Genomic DNA, 21,471 nt, shown 5'->3' on the forward strand with positions numbered 1-21,471 from the left:
TATAATGGTCAATGCACATTCAAGTGCGATTGATATCATGGATAAATTACAGCTAGTCAACTGAACATTTGATGAGTGAGTATGCACAAGAGAGTGAAAGAGCGAGATAGCGGACATGAGTATGAGAGCCGAGATCATACATTAGATAAATATGGAAATGATGGGCATTATCCTCCATGGCATTTCAGCATTGACATTCAGTTCGGCAAATCGTATTAATCGAGAGTCAAATACAATTTATATCCTATACTATGTCGTATTGATGATTGATTATCATCAATCATTATATTTACTCAAGTAAACGTAATATCCTCAATTATAATTCAATATTTGATGTATTATATTATTGTAATACTCCTCATTGCCATGCATAGTATATTAACTTCAATTGATCATATTATCATAATCTATAATGTTAATGCTGATCGGCTCATCTTCTGAGGTAACATTTTAGTCGGGTATAAAGCAAAGGATTACTTTTTTTTCAAAGTACTTTACTAGTGTAATAGCTTTATGTAGAGTCGCACTCTTGGTACAAATACGTTAATTTAAATGTTTGCATGATAATAAGAAAATGCTATAAAGTTATTCAAATTCGTATTTCAAACTTTGTTCATGGATGGAAAATTGTTGATTCAAATTCATGATTTCGTATTAAAATTGCGTATTTCCAAAAAGTTATAAATTTTTATTCCATTTTTTTATAATAATGATTTTACTTTGTATTATAAAATAATTTTACTAAAGAATAAACTCGAACTAAAATTTTCATATTGAACAAAAAGACCACTTGGCAGCTGGCATGGAAATAAATTTTTTATTATTACTAAAAACTTGTAAAACCATACACGGAAAAAAAAATTTCGTTCTGGTAACGTAACTGTAGAGTTACTACAACTATACACAGTTTACTGTTCGTTGTAAAGTTACAGTAACAAAATGTTATTTAGTTCTGATAACTCAATGTTGTTGAGCTCTCAGAGCTCTACGGGATTGTTCTCAAAGCCAAACGGTATAGTTGGGAGCGCTCTAAGTTGCGCAGTAGTGGAGTGCGCTGACATATTTCATAACCTTCTAAAATGACAAGCAGAATTATTTTGTTACTAATCCATATTATTAAAAATATATGAGGACAATTAAGTTCCCAATTTATTTATTTAAGGAAATAGGTTTTTTTTTTTTTGTCAAATTAAATTTCGTTAGAACAGTTTTGTATTTATGGTTTTTCAAGGTTCATTTGCAGTGACTGTTAATTTAATTTATTAGTTAAATATATTGTGATAAGTGATAAGTTATCGGAATACATTAAAATACAATTTGTGTGTTATTTTGAGCTCTCCGAGCTCAAAAAATAGCTTTTGTATGCTTTTGAGCTCTTCGAGCTCAAAAATTTGATAGAAGCCTGATAAAACACTATTTTTTGAATTTTCAAATCGCAATAACTTTTGAATGAATAAACCGATTTTCACGCAGTTGGTGGCATTCGACGCAGTTTCTTAAGCTTCAAAAAGAATCTTCAAGTTTAAATTGATAGAACGAAAAATTTCGGAGTAATTCCGAAAATACACTTTTTTCGGTTTTCTTTCGTTCACGCTATCTCTCGAACGAGTCAACCGATTTTGACCGGATTAGCAGTGATCGACGTGGTTTTTTTAGCTCAAGGGCGGATTAGTTTTTGGAATTGATCGATGAAGCCGTTTAAAAGTTATTCCAAAAAAACAACTTTCAAAAAAAATTTTTTTCCGATTTTTTTTTAGATTTCTCAAAATTTCTCAAAATCTATCGGTCCGAATCGATTCAAATTTATAGGAAATCTAAGTTTGAAGGAACTCTTTAGAACGCCGTTTGGTAGATTCCAATCGGTTCAATCGTTCAAAAGTTATAAGCGATTCACATACTCACACACACACACACACACACACACACACACACACACACACACACACACACACACACACACACACACACACACACATCGTGACAACCTCGCGGGGATAGTCAGGGAAGCTTCCTGTGACCTTCAAACGTCGAAATCTGATGAAAACTCGATTTTCGAAAAACGGGGTGAAAACAATAACTTCCCGATTTTTGAAAATCTTCGATTTTCTTAGCGGGAAGTTAAAAAAATAAACAGGAAGTATAAAAAACTAAATTTTTTCGATTTTAGAGTCAGAATATAATAACATTCTAATGTTTGACATAGGAGTGAGTATTAAAAAAAGTATATCTATATTATTAAGAGAATAACAAAAATTTTGTCTCCAGGATAGTCATATGATAAAATCGGTTTTTTTGTGAAATTCAGTGTCATTGCAAATGTCTTGACTTGAATTTCCGCCTTTTCAAGGTTTCATATCATTCTCATCGATAATCAATTTATCATGATAAGTATTTAGGCTGCATTCGAAAATACTCCATTTCTAGACACATAATTAAGAAATGATCTTTTATCTTGTTAACTATTGACATTTTTAAAGATATAAGCTCATCCCGACATTACACTCATCGAGACCTTTCATTTGAGTACCCACATCAATTTTTCATATATTTTATATATTTTATATATTATATATATGTATATATCAAAAATATATCAAAAATACATGTGGGTACTCAAATGAAAAAGCTCTTGATGAGTGTGACATCAGTCAATGAAAAAGCTCTTGATGAGTGTGATATATTATGATTAAGTTTACGATCTTTAAGATACCAGCCAGATGGTAATAATTATTATTCAGATGGTAAATGTAACTATCTGGATGGTTCAGTTAACAATTTGGATAGTTCTTGCAATCATTCATACTAAGAAGCCTGTTTTTACAATACTCGGATAGTTGTATTTACCATTAAATTCTCTCCGTGCACTTCTAACCAAAGATAATAGCAATTGAAAATGACATTTTTACACAAGCGGTATGAGAAAAGAGAGAGAAAACCGCGAAGTTTTATTATTTTTGTATTGAAAAAATTTTAAGAATTTCATGAAAAACTAATATTACTTTGATTAATACATGTATAATTACCCTAAAAAATTCTGAAATTCCCTACCACATAGTTTTTGAGAAATCATTGATAAACTAGTAAAGTAAACAAATAAAGTCATACGTGGAAGTGAGCAATAGCCCGTAAGAGAGGCGACACTAGTGAATGAAAAAGACAGCAGTAGCATAAACTATAGGTTGGAAAAAACTACCTTAAGTGTTGATTTAATAAAGTTAAAAAAATATAGAAATTATAGCTCATTCTTTGAACTTCTACATACATTACGAAACTTTGATAGAACTTTACTTCGAAAAATTATTTAGAAGAGAAATAGTGAAAATATGAATTTTAACCCTTTAATGTTCGGCCTTGAATCCCCACTCTTAATTCGTGTCATATGTCTTTTTCTTTAAGTGAGAAAGCTATAGCCTTTTTCCTAGAGAGGGGGCTAGAAAAGTAGTAGAAAGGGACGCATGGACACACTACTACAACTAAACTGTCTTTCACACAACCGCATAACGGACTATGATTGGCTCTCTCCCCTAACAGCTCACACTGAGATTCATTGCGCTTGCAGAACATTAAAGGGTTAATAGCTTACAAATTTCATAATACTGCCGTTGAATGTGCATCTTTATAATGAAGAGGTTCATATTATTAAATTTGATAACATTGGAAAATTTTTGACTTAAATTAAGATTTTTTTTAATTTTAAAGTCAAAATCATATACAATGACTGCTAAAAAACTGTTTGATTGTGTATGTTATTCCCAATAATAATCATAACCGCTCACTACGTTCAACAATCAAAAAATACTTCAAATACTTGACTCAAAGTTGAAAATTATTCATTGCAAATATTCATCAAACTATACTAATGTTTGAAATTTGACATTTAATACACAATGTCAATTTCATTGACGTACAATCGCTCACATATTCACTGTTGAATGAATAATCACAATTAACGTGTCGATCAAATAACAATTTAACACTTTCAAGTTAATTTTCCTGAAAAAAGTTATTACACTCCATCAATTTAATGAGTGTAATAAGAGTATAATTGTAAGCACATTAATTTGTCGACAAAAACGGTATATTATATTGATTAATACGATTGCTAGTGTTTAAATTACCAAATAAAAAAGTTAGTACGTTTTTTGGTTAAATGCTGCACCGATAATTGCTATTGCGAGCAAATTAATTGCGCTAAAAGGAGTTTAATACATCTACATTTTCTAACACGATCAATACAATTGAAGTGCAATGTAGGAACTAAATTACCAAGTACAAAATATTTAATAATGAATGAAATAACTTGAATGAAACTTATAACACTTTCATGTTTGAAATTTTATCAGGCTTTTTTTTAGACATTTTATATTCACTGAATATATAGTGCGTGTCATGAAATTTTAGACAAAGGTGAGATTGACTATCTTCGTTGAAAGCGACTTACCTCAAGCTTGAAATTATGTCTCGTCTCATGTTACATAGTATTCTTTTCAAATACCTACGCATGAAAATTAAGAATTATTATGCCCATATTCAGTCGAAAGAAGAGAGTTTAAGAGTGCTAGCACATGTTACAACCGTTATTAAGCCGGGAATTAAATAGTGAATAAAAACTAAACTCAGAATTAATTAATTTAGTGATGAATTATTTTTATATATAAACATTTCATTACAACGAAACAAAGTAAAAATTATTTTTGTACATTGTTCTCACCGCTGCTTTTATATTAACTTTACAAAACTGTAAATAATATTTATTTTGCACTTTTCGAAAGAGTGGGACCCGGGTTTGATCCCGGCACGCACCAATATTTTTCAGTGATTATAATTAAAAATATGTGCGTTGCATTGCCAGCCTCTGGAAGTGGCAGAGATAGCCGGGCGGCACACGTCTGACTTGGGCGATCACCCAATTAAGCTACAACTTAATTGGGTCACCACTCTAGTCAGCGTTGGCTAGCACGAGGGATGTCTGCACACTAGGAGAAGAGCCTAATGCTCCAGTGGTCGATAAAGAATAGTTCCTTATCAATCACTGTAGACTTAGCCCAGCTCCGACTGTACTATCATGGGTTTTCTCTGTATTTTTTGGGAACCGACGTATTTTTTCGTGAAAAGTGCAGAAATGCAAAAAAAATATTTCACCAAAGTAAAAATTTTTTTTGGATTTAGAAAAAAAAATTAAATTTTTATTCTACGCCCTTATGGCGTCTGTAACGCGATTTTTTAACCGAAGAATTGCATACCTTCAAAATTGATATGGTCTTAAAAAAATTACAATATAATAATTTACAGTCGAATTTTTAATATTCAGAATTTTAAACATTAAAATTTATAATAAAATATTAAAAAGGTACAGAACGATGTACAAATTCTAAAGTATTATAAGAACTTGACTTATGCATTTTTTTAATTAATAAACATTTTTAAAAAATAGTTAATATTTAGCAAAACACAATATTAAATAACATAAATTATATAAATAATGAACCGTCACACTTCGTCATTGCATAAATTTAGCTTATAACAATGATGAAAGGTATGTTAACTCATCGGTCGTACGGTGTAGGAGTTAGTTATCGGTCTGGCAAGCGCGCGTCTCAGGTTCAAGTCTTGGTTAGAACGAATGCGATTTTCACTGTATTTCTATAAGTAGCGAAAGTTAGGTCTAGATAAAGAGTCAAGCGGTCTAAACATGTGTTAGCTCTACATTAAAAATAATATAAAAAAAAAAAAAAAAACTCGAAAAATTTCTTTTTTTATCATTTTACTAATAACAAAATTATTATTATTATTATTATTAAAAAAACAAAAAAAAATTCGGTCTCTAGTTGGGTTCGAACCTGCGTCCCCAGGCACGGTACAACAAAAGTAATTATTATTATTTAAATTGTTATTATTATTCAACGCCTGGTTAGACTGTAATCCTGTCAAAATGGGACAAAACTCCACTATTTACAGTCAAACCAGGCGTCGAGTTTATATAGTATTTAACTGAGCAGTCTTTCCTGACCACTCAATTTTCTAAGAATTGTTGGAAAAAAGTACAGCTTAAACGGGTCTGAATTTTCGACTCGGGTATACACTAAAAAAATCATAGAAATAGAATATTTATTTTGCATTTTTATAAGCTTATTATGGAGAAACAAGCTTATTTCTCTAGCATCAAAAATCGATTTGCTCTTGGAACGTTAAAATAATACAAATGTATATTTAAAATCCTTGTAAATCAGGAAAGCGAGTAAATAAGAATAATTAATGTGTAAGAGAATTGAATTGCTTGTGGTTGAACTGTTTTCAACTGTCTGGTTACAAAGATTCAATGCACGAAATTACCAAACTTCTGTGTACTTTTGTGGGATTTCGAATTATATCATTAGTGGTTTGTTACTGTGGAAAAGAGAATACAGAAGTAGAAGCGAAAATACAACAAGAAAATAAAACAAGGAACAAGAGAAATATATTTATTTGATGATGAGATTGAAACCTCTCAAACAAAATTGAAAGAACAACAAATTCAAAGTGGCTAACTTTTACTTTTATACCTTAAATCCGTCACTTGGGAATAAAATTAATTAAAAATAAAACTTTATCTAAGATAAATTTAAATTCAAATGCTAATTAAAATCTTCTCAATTTATTTAAAGAATATTATTATTAGCTCCATTATCTATATTTAAAGCTCGTATATAACTAATTCAAAAAATGCGGATATTTTCTGTCATTACTACAATAATCTACAAATAAAAATATTTAAAATTGAAATGAAAAAAATTAGCAATTAAATTTTTAATGGACTTTCCGCCGATGAGTTTTAAAAATGATCATCAAAACGAACAACAAACAAATGAATAAATTGTCAAAAGACAAACATTACTATGTTAAAATTCAGTGCAAGTTTACAATCGATATAGAAACTTGAGAATGAACGGTGGCTATTGGCACAGGGTGCGCAGCTCAGTTAGTTTACAGACGTTCCCACCAGCCGATGAATTATTTAGTTAGGAACCAAGTGGCCCTCAGTATATTTGCCTTTCAAGCCAACCAACAACTACCAAGTTCTGCTATTTTCACTGTTTGATCTTCACTTTGTTTTATTTTACTTTACTTTATGTTTTTTTTATACCATTCTTCTTATCATCTTTTTATCTCTTTACGCTCGTCGTAGAGTCTATATTGCAACAGACGTAATTAAAATTTTATTTTCACAACGTTATATTATTTCATCTTTTACTGCCGTCATTATTGCTGAGCTACCAACAATTATTTTTTCTTCTCTTGTTACTTATTTTTTTTTTTTTTTTAATACAGCAACTTTTTCCACTTAGACTCCACTTCTGTAAGTGACACAATTCAATAGCTCATTTTTACCGTATATAGGAAATAAAAGTATAACATTTGATAGGTTAATTATCTCACGCAATTCCAATTCCACCAAATACTTGAATTTTTTTTTTTTGACGTAAAAAGAAGTGACAAAAATTTTTTTCAGTTTTTATTTTTAAATATTGACTGGAATAAATGAAAAGTGTCAGAATATGACGACAAAACAATGTAACGTCAATTGATGTTGACATTTGTTTCTCTTTTATTTGTTATTGCTATTGGCAGATACTGAAAGTACTTGGGTACAAAATTTATCAAAACGAATCAATAAAATATTGAGGTTGTATGAATAGTGAACATTAAAAAAAAAAGTATACGTGACAGATGGAATAGAAAAAGATTTTTCAGTGTTTACTTGCCTTTATTTACATCAACCGCCCACCATCGATTTAGAGCATTCAACAATATAAGAGTAAATAACACGTGATAAATAGAAACTATAATTAAATAGTCCACTGCATTTTATTGATAATTCTTCATTAAGAAATATTAATAAGAGTACTTGATAAAACGCAAATAATATACAAAAAAAATTAACTAAAGCTCTTCAAAATTATTTTTCTTAATCCGAGAATTTTTATTTTGAATCGAGTTATTTTTTTTTTTTTATTTTTAACTTCCCGCTAAGAAAATTGAAAATTTTCAAAAATCGGGAAGTTATTGGTTTTACCCCGTTTTTCGAAAATCGAGTTTTCATCAGACCTCGACGTTTTAAGGTCCTATGAAGCTTTCCTGACTATTCCCGCGAGGGTGTCACTATGTCTGTATGTATGTATTTATATGCGCACGCGCACGTGTGTGTGTGTGTGTGTGTGTGTGTGTGAAGTATGTAAACCTCTTATAACTTTTGAACGGTTGAACCGATTTCATCGCGGTTGATTCCATTCGAAAGGGCTTTGCCAAACTTAAATTTCCTGTTAATTTGATACGATTCGGACCGATAGATTTTGAGAAATTTGGAGAAATCTAAAAAAAAATAGGAAAAAAAATTTTTTTTGAAGTGGTTTTTTTGGGATCACTTTTAAACGGCTCAACCGATCGATTCTAAAAACTAATCAGCTCTCAACCTTGAAAAACCACGTCGATCGCCGCCAATCCGGTCAAAATCGGTTGATTCGTTCAAATATTTCCCGAACATATCAACCATTTGTTATGTGAATCAAAAAAAATCATTTTTTTGAAACTTTTATTTTTTGCGATTCTTTAAAATTTATCAGGCTGAATTAATCATCGACATTTTATCGATTAAAGTGACTATATTGTTGACTATGATCTTCTATTTATAAATGTAGCTGAATTTCTATAAATTAATAATAATAATAAATAAATGAAAATTTTTTCAAAAACTAACTTTCATGCTTCAGAAGAAATTCTGTTGAAAAGATAATTAATTCTTAGCCAGATAATCACTTTGGAAATGGAGATTCTCAAAGATGAAATCAATATTATGATTGCTGATACACATACCGTCTACCTAAAACTTGCAACATGATATATTTCGAAAACCCTACATAATATATTTACATGTTTACGGATTCCCAGATTAGTTTCTGCAACCATCAAAGCTCATGCAAGACTGATATCATCCTTAACGAAGGTCAAACTATGAAGATGCCATGCATAAAAAGGAAATGTTTTAGAAATATATTTGATCATCATCGAGATAGACAGCTAATAAGAGAAACATATATGTTAGTTTTTGACCTGTTGTATTTCTGCACATTTGATTATTGTGTACCCTAGAAATTTACAGGAATATCCGAACAATCCTTGAAATTTCATGTTTGTATGCGTAGAGAATTTCATGAGGAAACAGAAACATAATAATTCCTTTCCAGCGAATATTGTAAAATAAGTTAGTACCTGTGATATAATACCGGAGTAATAATTTGTGCTTACGATACTCGAAGAGATTTATCTTTAAAATAACTGAAATAATGATCATATAAAGTTAATAGTCGACTTTAAATTAAACTTGGTATTAGTATATTTTATATTTCGTAAAAAATTTGTAATCAATACATTCGCTTTAAATAATCCCTCCAGTTACTGAGCGTGATAAATTAGTTAATAAAGTACACTTACAGTTGTTAGATAGCAAAATCCTAAATTACGAAACTGATTTATTTTTAAATAGATTTATTGGAGTATCTGAGTAAAAAAAATCGAGGTTTGAATGCCAGTGTTCCTATCTTGGTAAGCATTTAAAATTTCTGCTGTAATTAAGCTATTAAATTTTTTTTTTTTTCTTTCAAATGTTGACCATCTAAGAATCTTCAAACTCGCAAAAGTAAATATGTTTTATATAGGGTGGCAAAAAAAACTGACTCATTTAATTTTTGCTCCTAAAGTTAACATACTGAAAAAAATGAATAAAGCTCGAGACACCCAATAAAAATTAGAAATCCAATTATAACTATTAAATTTTAAATGACAAATATTTGTACAGTATTTGATAGTAAATCAATTTACATCATAATCTTCTATTTTGTGAGTTTCTTTTGTAATTGTTGTCAATAATTACGTAAAGTTTGAAAAATTACATTACATTTTTCTCTAATTCCTATCTAAATCAAAAAAATTTGGAAATCAAGGGGGTATTCTAGTCTAGAAGCATGAATTTCAGGAAATTTTTTAAAGTGCCGTAAAAAAAAGGCAATTAATATTTTTACTATCCATTTTTTTAAGTTATTTATTAATATTACAAGAATACAGAAAAAAATAAAAATAGTTGAAAATTCAAAAAATTAGCAGCTGATGAAGTGGGGGGGGGGGGGTCTCAAAAAATTGGCACGTGACCATGCCCACGATTCCAACCCTTTTAGCAATCTAAAATAAAAAAATAAAAAATATTATCAATTTAGAGTAATGTCGCTATGGCATGAACTAGGGAAAAGTTGGAAAAAAATCTTTTTACAAAATGGCGACTGCCAGAAAAAAAAAAATATTTTTCTTACTACTTTTTTTGACTTTTTTGAATTTTTTAAAAATAGTAAAAATTGAAATTCGAGGATGACCGTAGTTCATGCCATCGCGACATCACTCTAGATTAATAATCTTTTTTATTTTTTTATTTTACATTGCTAAGAGGGTTGGAATCATGGGCATGGTCACGTGCCAATTTTTTGAATCCTTTCCCACTTCATCAGCTGCTAATTTTTTGAATCTTCAACTTTTCTTATTTTTTTATTTTTTTCTGTATTCTTGTAATGTTAATAAATAACTTATAAAAAAATGGATGGTAAAAATATTGATTGCCTTTTTTTTACGGCACTTCAAAAAATTATCTGAAATTCATGCTTCTAGATTAGAATACCCCCTTAAGAAAATTTAAAGCGAGATTTGTAAGTAAAAATATCGAAATATTGAGAATGTAAGGTAAAAGCCCCAATAGATGATCACGTACCAGTATATGATCACTCCATGTATTTGTATATCTATATTCATAAATATAGGTATACAAATACATGGAGTGATCATATACTGGTACATTATCATCTATTGGGGCTTTTACCTTACATAATTTTAAATATTTAAAAGACGGGAAAAAATTAACAACAAAAAATATTTCAACTTTTGATGATTTTGGAAATTTTTTTAAATCTTTGACTCTTAGAAAAAATTTTTTTGAGCTGATCTTTGGAGAGGAGTCTTTAAAAATAATAAATTAAAATATTTTTATGAGAGACTCGAAAAATAATAAAATTCAATTTTTTTGGCCACCCTACTATATATTGACCGTAATTAAAGCAACGTAAATGAATGCAAAAATATTTCGTAAAAATGACAATTTATTAGTCTACTGATTATTTAATTTGAATCTCAATACTATCAATGAACTTTCTCTTGGAGTCGATATTACGCAACGGGAGTTGAATGAATAAAAAATCATCCGCTCTATTTTAATTTCGTATTTAGTTTGTGTGAACTTTTTTCATTCTTTCTTTTCTACGGTACATGGAGAAAAGCATTATAAAAATAAAAGTTCCGGTGGTTCTATTAATAGAAACAAAATTTTTTAACAAATGAGCTACGCTTTATAATTCTATTAATTATTACTTTAGTCGTAGACAATATTTTGAAAAAAAAAAGTTTCCTTTACTGAGAGTTATTTAACTGAAAAAAGTTCAAAGAACCGTTATTTATTAATTCATTATTTTTAGTTTAGTGGATGAAAAGAAAACTATGAATTTGTAAGTAACGTCCGATGTAACATTTATGACATAAATTTTCATGTATCCTCTTTATTAAAGCATGAGAATTTACTGTGAACGCTATATTTTCCAATTATTCTATAAAATAAAATTTAATTTGACATAAAAAATATTATTTTAAATTAGGACAAATTGAAAAGTTGTAATATTGAAGTAAAAAATTAATTTAAAATTCATATTGTTATTAACAAATGCAAGTTTTAACACCAGATAAAATCACGATATTAATTAAATTATATAGGCATTGTTACGTTTAATTTTGGATAAAATCAGTAATAAATTGGCTCGATAACAGCAGCCAATTTCACTGGGAAAATATATCGGCTGACAAACACAAAATGTTAGCGAAAAAAAATTAAAGAAAGGAGAGAAATAGAATAAATTGAAAGATAGAATTTTATGATAAGTTTAAAGAGATCAGTTGGGAATTGGCTTTTAGATAGAAAATATATTCGTCTCTGAGGCATACAAAACTTTCGAGAATAATGTGGGTAAATTTATGAGTTACAAGAGACAGTTACAGTTACAGTTATAGATATATACACACGTATGATATGACTATCTTTTTCTCACAATTTCATATTGTTCACTATAAAGACAAAGTTTTCTTAAATTACATATCCCATATTTGATACGGTCTGATGCACCAAAGGTTGGGTAAAAATTATTATTATTATTATTATTATTATTATTATTATTATTATTATTATTATTATTATTATTATTATTATTATTATTATTATTATTATTATTATTATTATTATTCTATACTATATAACTTACTTATTCTCATTTTCATTCTCTTTCTCGTTCTATTATGGATGAGTAGTCGTAGTCGAGGATGCAAAATGAATTCGATTATAACCATAGACCAAGAATAATTACTAAGTTGGATGTTCGTTATAAATCAGTTGGAATTCAGATTTAATTTATTACTTTGGTCTTTCACTTTCTCTTTATTACTTTATTTTTCTTATTTTATTATCATAATATTTTTTCTGTGATATCTTCTTCCATTTCCCTTGGGCTTTTATTAGTATTATTATTATTTTTTTTTTAATTTATTATTATTTACTGTTAGAAGTAAAAATATCCTGTCGATTATAAGCGTCAATGAATAGTAATTTTTAAAAATCTCACAGATGCAATAAAATATTCAACCGATGGTAAAATTATAACATCCACTATGTTTATTTCCACTACCTTCAAAAAAATTAAAACCCGAAAAAACCCGTCATAACATTTTTTTCAACTCACTTTTTTAATTATAATTACATTGTTTTTAATATATTAAAGTAAATTTGGTTAGATTGTGTAAGCCAATAGATGTATGAAGCTTCACATATATCAGTATAGCCCATCCTTTCATGCTCTTATATCCCCTACAAGAACACAATAGGATTTAGCAAATAATAATTGTATTTGCGCCGTTCGATATCCTTTTCTAAAATGAATTGAGTCTCACAATTAAATGAAAGTGTTAATAATAGGACAATCAAGTACAGAAACGGTATATAGTTATAATGAATTGGCCACTCAATTATACGCTAAACATAAGCTTAATTTTATGCGAAATTATGACTTTGTATACAATTATTAGCCTGATTGTTAAATTTAGAAATAAAATTACCATTCCTCTAAATTTGTAAATTAGACAAATCTAATTATTATTCACTATTATTAATCGATCACGCTATCTATGTAAGCACAAATTATAGGTTTTTTCATGTTTTATTTCACTTTTTCTTTTACCTATAAATCATTTTCAATCAAAATTCAGGATATAAAAAACGGCATAATTTTTATGTTTTTTCTTTTTCATCCAAGCATACAAATATACATCGTTTCCTAAACATGAGTTGTTCGTGAGTAGTATGCCTAGTTAAAAGATATTTGTAATGGGAAGAAAATTATCCGTAAATTTTAATAATAATCATGATTTCAGAATATTTTCCATAAAATAAAAACAAAAAATGCTAATTTTTACTATCAAAAAAATAACAAAATTAAACATTCTACTTGTAGTATAATAATGCCTAATTTATATGCATGGATTTGGCATATTTACTTAAATAGTCAAGCTATACTTGGTATATTGTTTTGTATTGGTTTTTATTCGATTATAATAAAACGATACCTGTAAGGTTTCTTCAAATATATAATTTTGTTTTTGTTTATATTTTAAAGAAAATACACTTTAATAGTGTATTTGACATGAAAACTCATTGATTAGAATAGATATTTTTATTTTATTACAAGTATCTCTTAGCAAGGCCTTCTTACCCATTAGTATTTTAAAAATTGTATGGGCTTTAATATCCTAAATTTTGATAAATATCAAATAAAAATTACACCTGAAACTAATAAATTTAAATTAATAGGATTAACATAATTTTTTTTATTGTTAAGAATTTTACGGGTTCTTATTTTTGGTATCGATTATTAAATTTAAAAACAATAAATGGATAAATCCTTCTTTAATCATTATTTTCTGTCAGAAAAAGTAATAAATGCATATTCTATGATTGTAAAATTTTTTATTTAAATTAGGTTCTGAAGTATAAATTATGAATAAATATTCCGTGTATTATTAATGATAAATGCAGCGATTGAATCTAGTATTGATTTTTTTTAAAGTTAACATATTTAGGTATATTTATATTTATATTGACGTATGAATGAAACATGTGAGTTGCTTGAGGTAGTTCACAGGACGAGTTGAGTCACTGGAGGATATGATAATTTCATTCCCACCGTTTCCTGTCGAGTAGAAAAGCTCGTGTACGAGCAAACGCTGCACTAGGGCGAATAGCAAATGAAATCGACTAGCCGTCCGGTCGTAAAGTTATCTCACTTAATGAGATTCAAAGTAGATGGAGCGCGACGAAGCAAATGCAAAAAAAAAACGGAGAAAGAGATAAAGATGAAAAGTGTAAAAAGGAACAAAAGAGAGAAATAAAAAATGTTGAGAGCCCGAGCAGAAAGGGACAAAATGATATCGAGTAAGTTAAAAACGAGAGCGTCAGAAAGAGAAATGGCTTTTAAAATTCTCGTGGACTTGGAATCGTTTAGTTGCTAGAATAAAAATTACATATTTTTTCCAATCAAATTTAGCATAGAAAAATAGTGAATTAGTGAGGGCAAGTGTAGTTCAGCTTGGTAATGTTGTTTTTTAATATTATTTTGATATTTATTCAAACTGCAGCAGTTTAACACTAGAATTTAACGAGCTTTAAAACTATCAACCGAAATTTTACATCTTATGCTCACTCATGTTATTTTATAATATTAATAGTATTGCCACAAAATAGTTATTCGGGCTTGACGTCATGCTGATATTATTTATGCAAGGTACAATACAGTTAGATTTTATCGCTTACACTAGCTGCTGTAAATTGAAATTTTTATTATATTATTTGACTATTAAGAATTAATTTTACTTTATTTTTATGGCCAGTGAATATGAATTGTTTTTTTTGGGATCATTAAAAAATGTATTAGAGAAAAAATTATTTTAAATAATTTATCTAGCTAAAAAAGGTTTTTCTACTAAATTATTGACGTAAATACTTATAGTATGCTCAAAATATTTATATTAGACTGAAGAAAAAGATTATTTCGTTATGAAAAAAATATTTCTTGTTGTTTTATTCTGTGACTTCAATAAACTAAATCTTTAACTTTATCTAAATCTTTAAGTATCAGAACTCGTAAGCGTAGAGCAAAAAATCTCCATTCAAGAATTTTACTTTTCAACGAAGTACTTTGTAGTTTTCAAACACGATACATATGCTGTTTTCTCAAAAATTTCTTTCTTTTAGATAAAGACAGGAAATAACATCTTTCATGACTCAATATCATCAAAGGAAAACTTAAATACTTTTTGTTGATGAATAAAAAAATTTGATCATGTAAATTTTGAAGATAATATACTTTTGAATTAACTGACAGTAATTTTAAATTAGAAATCAAAAGATCCCAATCCAAGAATTAAAAAACCAAAAAAAAAATATTTTTTGTAGCAAGGTGATCGATTTTATTCCAACAATTACCTGAGTCTAAAATTATTTTTCTTTATTCAATTCAGTTTTTCTATCAATTTACTCTAAAACTTCAGTTGTGCGAAAACTTTATTAAAGAAGAAGAAAAAAATATTTTCACCAATTTTATTGGCAACCACCCAATAATTTCTTAAAGAATAATAACTTTTTTATAATGAATTATTATATTGCTTAAAAACAGCAAAGTACTGAAATGACAAAAAAAAAACTAAAATTATTTGGAGCTATTAAAATGCGAAATAAAAATAAATCAAGTGGTATAAAAAAATATTTGACTAACTTTTTTCATTACTCAAGACAACTCAGCATAGATGATTGTCCTCGAATGTCACAAACAAAAAAAAAAAGTGAAATAAAAGACTACTTGAGAGTTTTTATTTTCTCTTTTACTTGAATACTTCCATCTATTGTTTATCTTTGTTCTATTGTTTATTTATTTTTGTATTTTTCATTACTGTCATGCACACTAACAAATATTTATGTCTACTTAATAACTTAAATTAAATAACGAGAGTGATTGTATCCATAAACTAGTTACGGTTTGAAACTAATTTAACTTTCATCCGTGATTTTGTGTTTCAGATCTGGACACAATGCTGTATGGCTACACCAATGGTATATACGTCCTAGATCATACGCCTGAATCCATGCCGGTGAGGGGATAATCGAATTTTATTTAGACCGCAAATTTAAACCAAATTTCATTAAATAACTTTTGCCCAACGTTGTATACTGTCCAGCAATTTCGGCTTATCGTTATCTAAATTGAAACGCTTTGAAAAATCTAGCTACACCAAAACCAAACAACTAAATAGAGCCGTTCAATTTGGAATTAACGCACAATTTCATTCACTGGACAATATTGATTTTATATACTTCCATAACCGAGAGAAAAAGTTGATAAAATTTTACTTTTTTTCTTTTTTATAAGTTCATTCAATCGATTTTGAATAAAAGTTTTATATAAAAGTAAAGTTATCTCACTTAACTTTGATATATATCTACGATAGCGATAATTCCAAATGGATACAAAGATTTTATTGGCATAGTTTTCCAGGATCAACTTTTATGAAATATGAGAATTATTCTTATAATTTTATATCAATATTCATTATCTTAGATGCCTTTCTAGTACACATAAAAGTTTTAAAAAATACATATAAATTTTCAAGTTATTTCAGTAATCTATTTAGTTTAGAGATTAACGAAAATTTCGTCTCCGGCATATATATATATATATATATATATATATATATATATATGATAAAATGAGTTCTTACTTAAATTAGGTATCATCGCTAAGATCTTGATCTGACCTTGTATCTTTTCATGGTTTTATATATTTTTTTTATTATAGATAATTTATTGTGTTAAATTTTCGATAAAGTTTTAATTCGATTAAACTTTTGCGCTTCTTTGTTTATTTTTTATTTACTTTATTTTGTATGCATGAATGTGGTTAAGTGTCATATTTTACTCATTAAAAATTGATTAACGGAAAAAAAAATCTATACTAATATTATAAAGAGGAAAAATTTGATTCTTTGTTTGTTTGTTTGCATTGCTAGTATAATAATAAATACGATAAAAAACAAACAGAAATAAATCGTTTTTTGTTGAAGAAATGATCAATTCTTTCGTAGTATAATTTAAGCTTAAATAATAATTTACAATTTTTCGTAATTAAATCGAGTTTTAAGGTTGCTAGTTTATATAATGAAATTGCAACTTTAAGGAATAATTATTATTACGTCAAAGGTAATAATTACTCAAGCATTTCAAAGGCAAATAGCCTCTCTTTGATGATTTAAACCAGTGCGCAACTTGTTAGTCAATCAACATTTTGATATACATCAAAATCTAATTTATTTGGAAGTGTTCTTGCTCGACTATTCTAAGATGTGTTATTTGTAAATGTTTAATGTTTGTACATTTGTATTCAAAAGTTACTCATCAAGAGCAAAAAATGCGATGACTGAGCAGTAAAATAAAAATAAAAGTTAGTTCTTACACTCATCAAAAATACTTATTTTCAACGAGAAAGTCACTTTGAGAAAAATTTTAATTTCTTTAGCTAACAAAGTTGTAAAATTATCAACAAATTAATTTCTTGTTACATCGTTGCTCATTTTTTTCGAAAGAAATTTTTTCTTTTAGTGTAAGAGGTGAATAAGGTTACAAGAACCTTAAATATGTTTATTCAATCGAATAATAATTAATTCTGATAATGAATCTTAACAAACCATTCGTTTTTTAATTAACACATTTTTGAGAAAAAAAATCTTCAGTCGAAAAATTCTATAGTTTTACAGACAATATTTCAAAATTCAATCTTGAATTATGTATTTGTATATTTTTTATTATTACACTGCATACTCTCTATTATTCCCTAATTAATATGGTGGTGACATCTACTGTACATTTTGTATTATTATACGTGCAGTGCAGCTATATTACTCTATAGCAGTGACTATAAATTTAATCAATATTCGAAATAGTGCTAAAAGCAATCCATAACAAATAATCACGAAATATCTCTTTGATAATTTGTATAGAAGTGATAATATTTATATTAGGGTGTAAAAAAATTACTGTGAAAAGATGAGCCGTTAATATTAATATTAAGATTGTCCTCATCGCATTTTTTTAATTTCCATAAGAATAACACAGGAAAAATTTTTTTTGCTTCTTCTGATTTTAGTACCGTTTAAACGATTAATTGACTCATAAACAATTTTTCTTATCTTTATGGAGAATTGAATGCTCTACAAAAAAGGTCTGATAAAATTTTTTGATTTGTCCACGCGTTCAAAAGTTATTCAAGATCAAAGTTCAATTTTTCAAGAATTTGATGGAATTTTATAAATTACACCGAAACTGTTGGTTTCAGTGTCAAAATAAGGATCAAATTTTTCGTCAAACATACATTAGACTTCTGATAAATGTTGACCAATGATTTTTTTTTATCCAATCAAATAAATATGATGCTTTTAAGAAATTTTTTTACAATAAACCAAAAAATAAACAATGTTATTCTATCATTATGTTCATTTTCATATTATTAATAAATTTTTTTCAAAAAATTGCTTATTTATTTATATTAAATATTCATCTTTGATGTGATTTTATATTACAATTTGGAAAACGTTGTCGATGGCCACGAACAACCTGTGATAAATACTGCAACTGTTCATCATTTTTAGTTAGGCAGCAGTTATATTCTTCAATTAGTGCAATACCCCGTTCAGCAACGTCGTTCGTTTCTTTTAAAGTTTTAAAAAATTCCAGACAAATTTGAAACTTCCTTTTTGTGTCCAAATTGGTGCGGCTTCTTTGTCGCCATCATGTATTAAAAATTATTTTACGAAGAGTTTTTGAAATTTTTTGGAACACTACGTCTGGTCCAAACTTTCCGATTTTCCTTCGTTCTAAAAAAGGATGGGATAACATTAATCAAACTAAATATAAAAGTGGGATAGAGAATGAAACTGTGGCAAGCGCTTTGAATGAAGATAAGATAAAAATTATTAATCTCATCAATGATTGCTTACAGGTAAAAATTGTTTATTATATTTCCTTAATACAATCAAAACTAACACTTTCAAGTTATGTTTATTAATTTGGTTTTTTAGATGTCTCATCCTCGAGATCATTATCAAAAGCTTTTGTTATTATCTTTAGTTTTTCTTGGTAGTTGTCCAACCTAAACGTACAGTTTCAAATGTCCTGGTGCTAAATTTAAAATTGTTATTGGATAACGATTTGAGCGACTTTGTTCCAAAAAACTCATTGGAGCTATTTAAAAAATTTGAATTACCCTCCGATTTCATAGAAGAAGATATTTCTACATGGCCCAATGATAACAGTTTTAAAATTTGTCTGAAATTTTGTAACGGGGTGGTTAGCCCGGTTCAATTGGTCACCCCTTTCCTCTTTGAAAAGGGTGCCACTGGGATTTTATACACGGTGTCCCAGAAACCGGGGTAGCATGAGAAGGGAAAGATCGGGTCGTGAGAAGTCTGGGAGAAGGCTGTAAATCAATACTGAGAACAATTATTAACAATAACAATTAAATTATTTATTCAGTGTAAACAATTTAAGATTAACAAATTTTCTTAACAATATTACCCTTAAAATTAACCTAATAATTATTAAATTGTGAGAACCTCTCACCTACACAGGCACTCGCCAAAATCTTACAAACTAAATATTGTCGAACTCTTTTTAATCATAGACCATTACGCATCTAACTCTTTTTAATCATAGACCATTACGCATCTAACTCTTTTTAATCATAGACCATTACACATCTAAACTCTTTATTTAATCATAGACCATTACGCATCTATACTAAATGAACTCATTATTAGCTACGCCAACCTGACAATAATTAAAAAAAGTTTATTTCAACTACCAGAACTAATTTCACATAAAACAACCTCGTCTACCTGACGAAATACCATACTATCTTACTAATTTCTATATAAAATCATCCACCGGACGTTGACTTAATTTCCCAAAATTCTCAATTTATTCATACATCTTAATTACCAATAAAACTGAATCTCAAAACTACGCATTCTCCAAAATTACCAAAATTACTCCTAACAATTACTTAACACGAAATTCCGACCTTCGATTTTAATTCATTAATACATCTTCTTAACTAAATTCATTTTCAACTTACTTAACCAAATTTTCTACTAAAATTATCAATCAATTCATTCTACTGAACCCACTGATTTATTTCATTTCTTGATCTCCACTAAATAATCTTTAACAAAGTTCACTACATAATTTTCTTAACAAGTTCAGTAATCATTTTCTAAATTCACTAAATTTCTCAATAAATACATTCGCTAAATTAACTAAATTAATTAAATTTAGCCCACCGGCCTAAATTTAATTTACCAAAATTTCTTAAATTCAACTACTGTAATTCTAAAGCGTCTCAACAAGATTTACAACCATAGAACATTATAGAATGACCTTCACTAACTTAATTACGCATTTTCATTTCTTATTCAAATTTTGTCTTGAAAATTCCTAACTAAAATTAATTTATTATAGCCAACAGGCCTATAATAAATTACTAATAAATTTTCTACCAATAAATTAATAATTAATCAATTAAATTTAATTTTCAATATAAAAGTTCAGCGACAAAACTAACTAATTGACCTTGACAATAAATAACTAAGGTGCGAACTCGCTAATATAAAAATGGCCGCTCGAGAAATTAATTTAAATTATTTCAACCTCTTAATTAAATTAATAATCTAATCTGGCCTAACATAATCGAAAATACCTGGAGACTCAATTATTGTTTTATCCAACGACGACTAATACTCCGGTCCAACTTGGCGGGCTCAGCTGCTTGGCGTCTTGTCGTCTCGAACCAGGGTGCTGGCCTGCGGTCAGGGTTGTCCAATTCCAAAATGCCCCGATAACTTCCTCTGTAGTTGCTCTTTATTCTCGACGTCCAAATTTGCACTCTATTGACTTAAACTGATCTCAACAAGGTCACTGATTCACAAAGGCAAAAGGCCACTGGCTTCCAGAAGGGAAAAAAGCCTCGATGTTTTTCTTGCTGGCTCTTTTATAACCCTCGAACTCCCGGCTCTCGCACTTTCCTATTGTTACGCCCCGCTTCATTTTTCGGGGACAGTAGTGGGGACTTTTGATTCGCACGCTCGATGACAAGTCGAAACTCTTGTCAAAAATCGAAAGGTAAGGAAAAGCCCTTACCTACCGTGCGTCAATTATGGGGTCGATAATGACCCCGGGAAGTTCGATTTTCCCTGTTACAATTT

General features: G+C 28.5%; 1 protein-coding gene across 9 annotated transcripts in view; it reads left to right on the plus strand.

Annotated features, from left to right (window-relative positions):
* LOC123264275 overlaps nt 1–21,471 on the plus strand; it is a 175,176-nt gene that overhangs the window by 144,238 nt on the left and 9,467 nt on the right. For all 9 annotated transcript variants that reach the window (XM_044727488.1, XM_044727484.1, XM_044727487.1 and 6 more), the window contains one exon: nt 16,241–16,311. In XM_044727488.1, coding sequence (XP_044583423.1) covers nt 16,241–16,311 — 71 coding nt within the window. The remainder of the gene's footprint in view (nt 1–16,240; nt 16,312–21,471) is intronic.

The sequence above is a fragment of the Cotesia glomerata genome, linkage group LG4 (assembly GCF_020080835.1).
Source record: "Cotesia glomerata isolate CgM1 linkage group LG4, MPM_Cglom_v2.3, whole genome shotgun sequence".
Classification (NCBI taxonomy): domain Eukaryota; kingdom Metazoa; phylum Arthropoda; class Insecta; order Hymenoptera; family Braconidae; genus Cotesia; species Cotesia glomerata.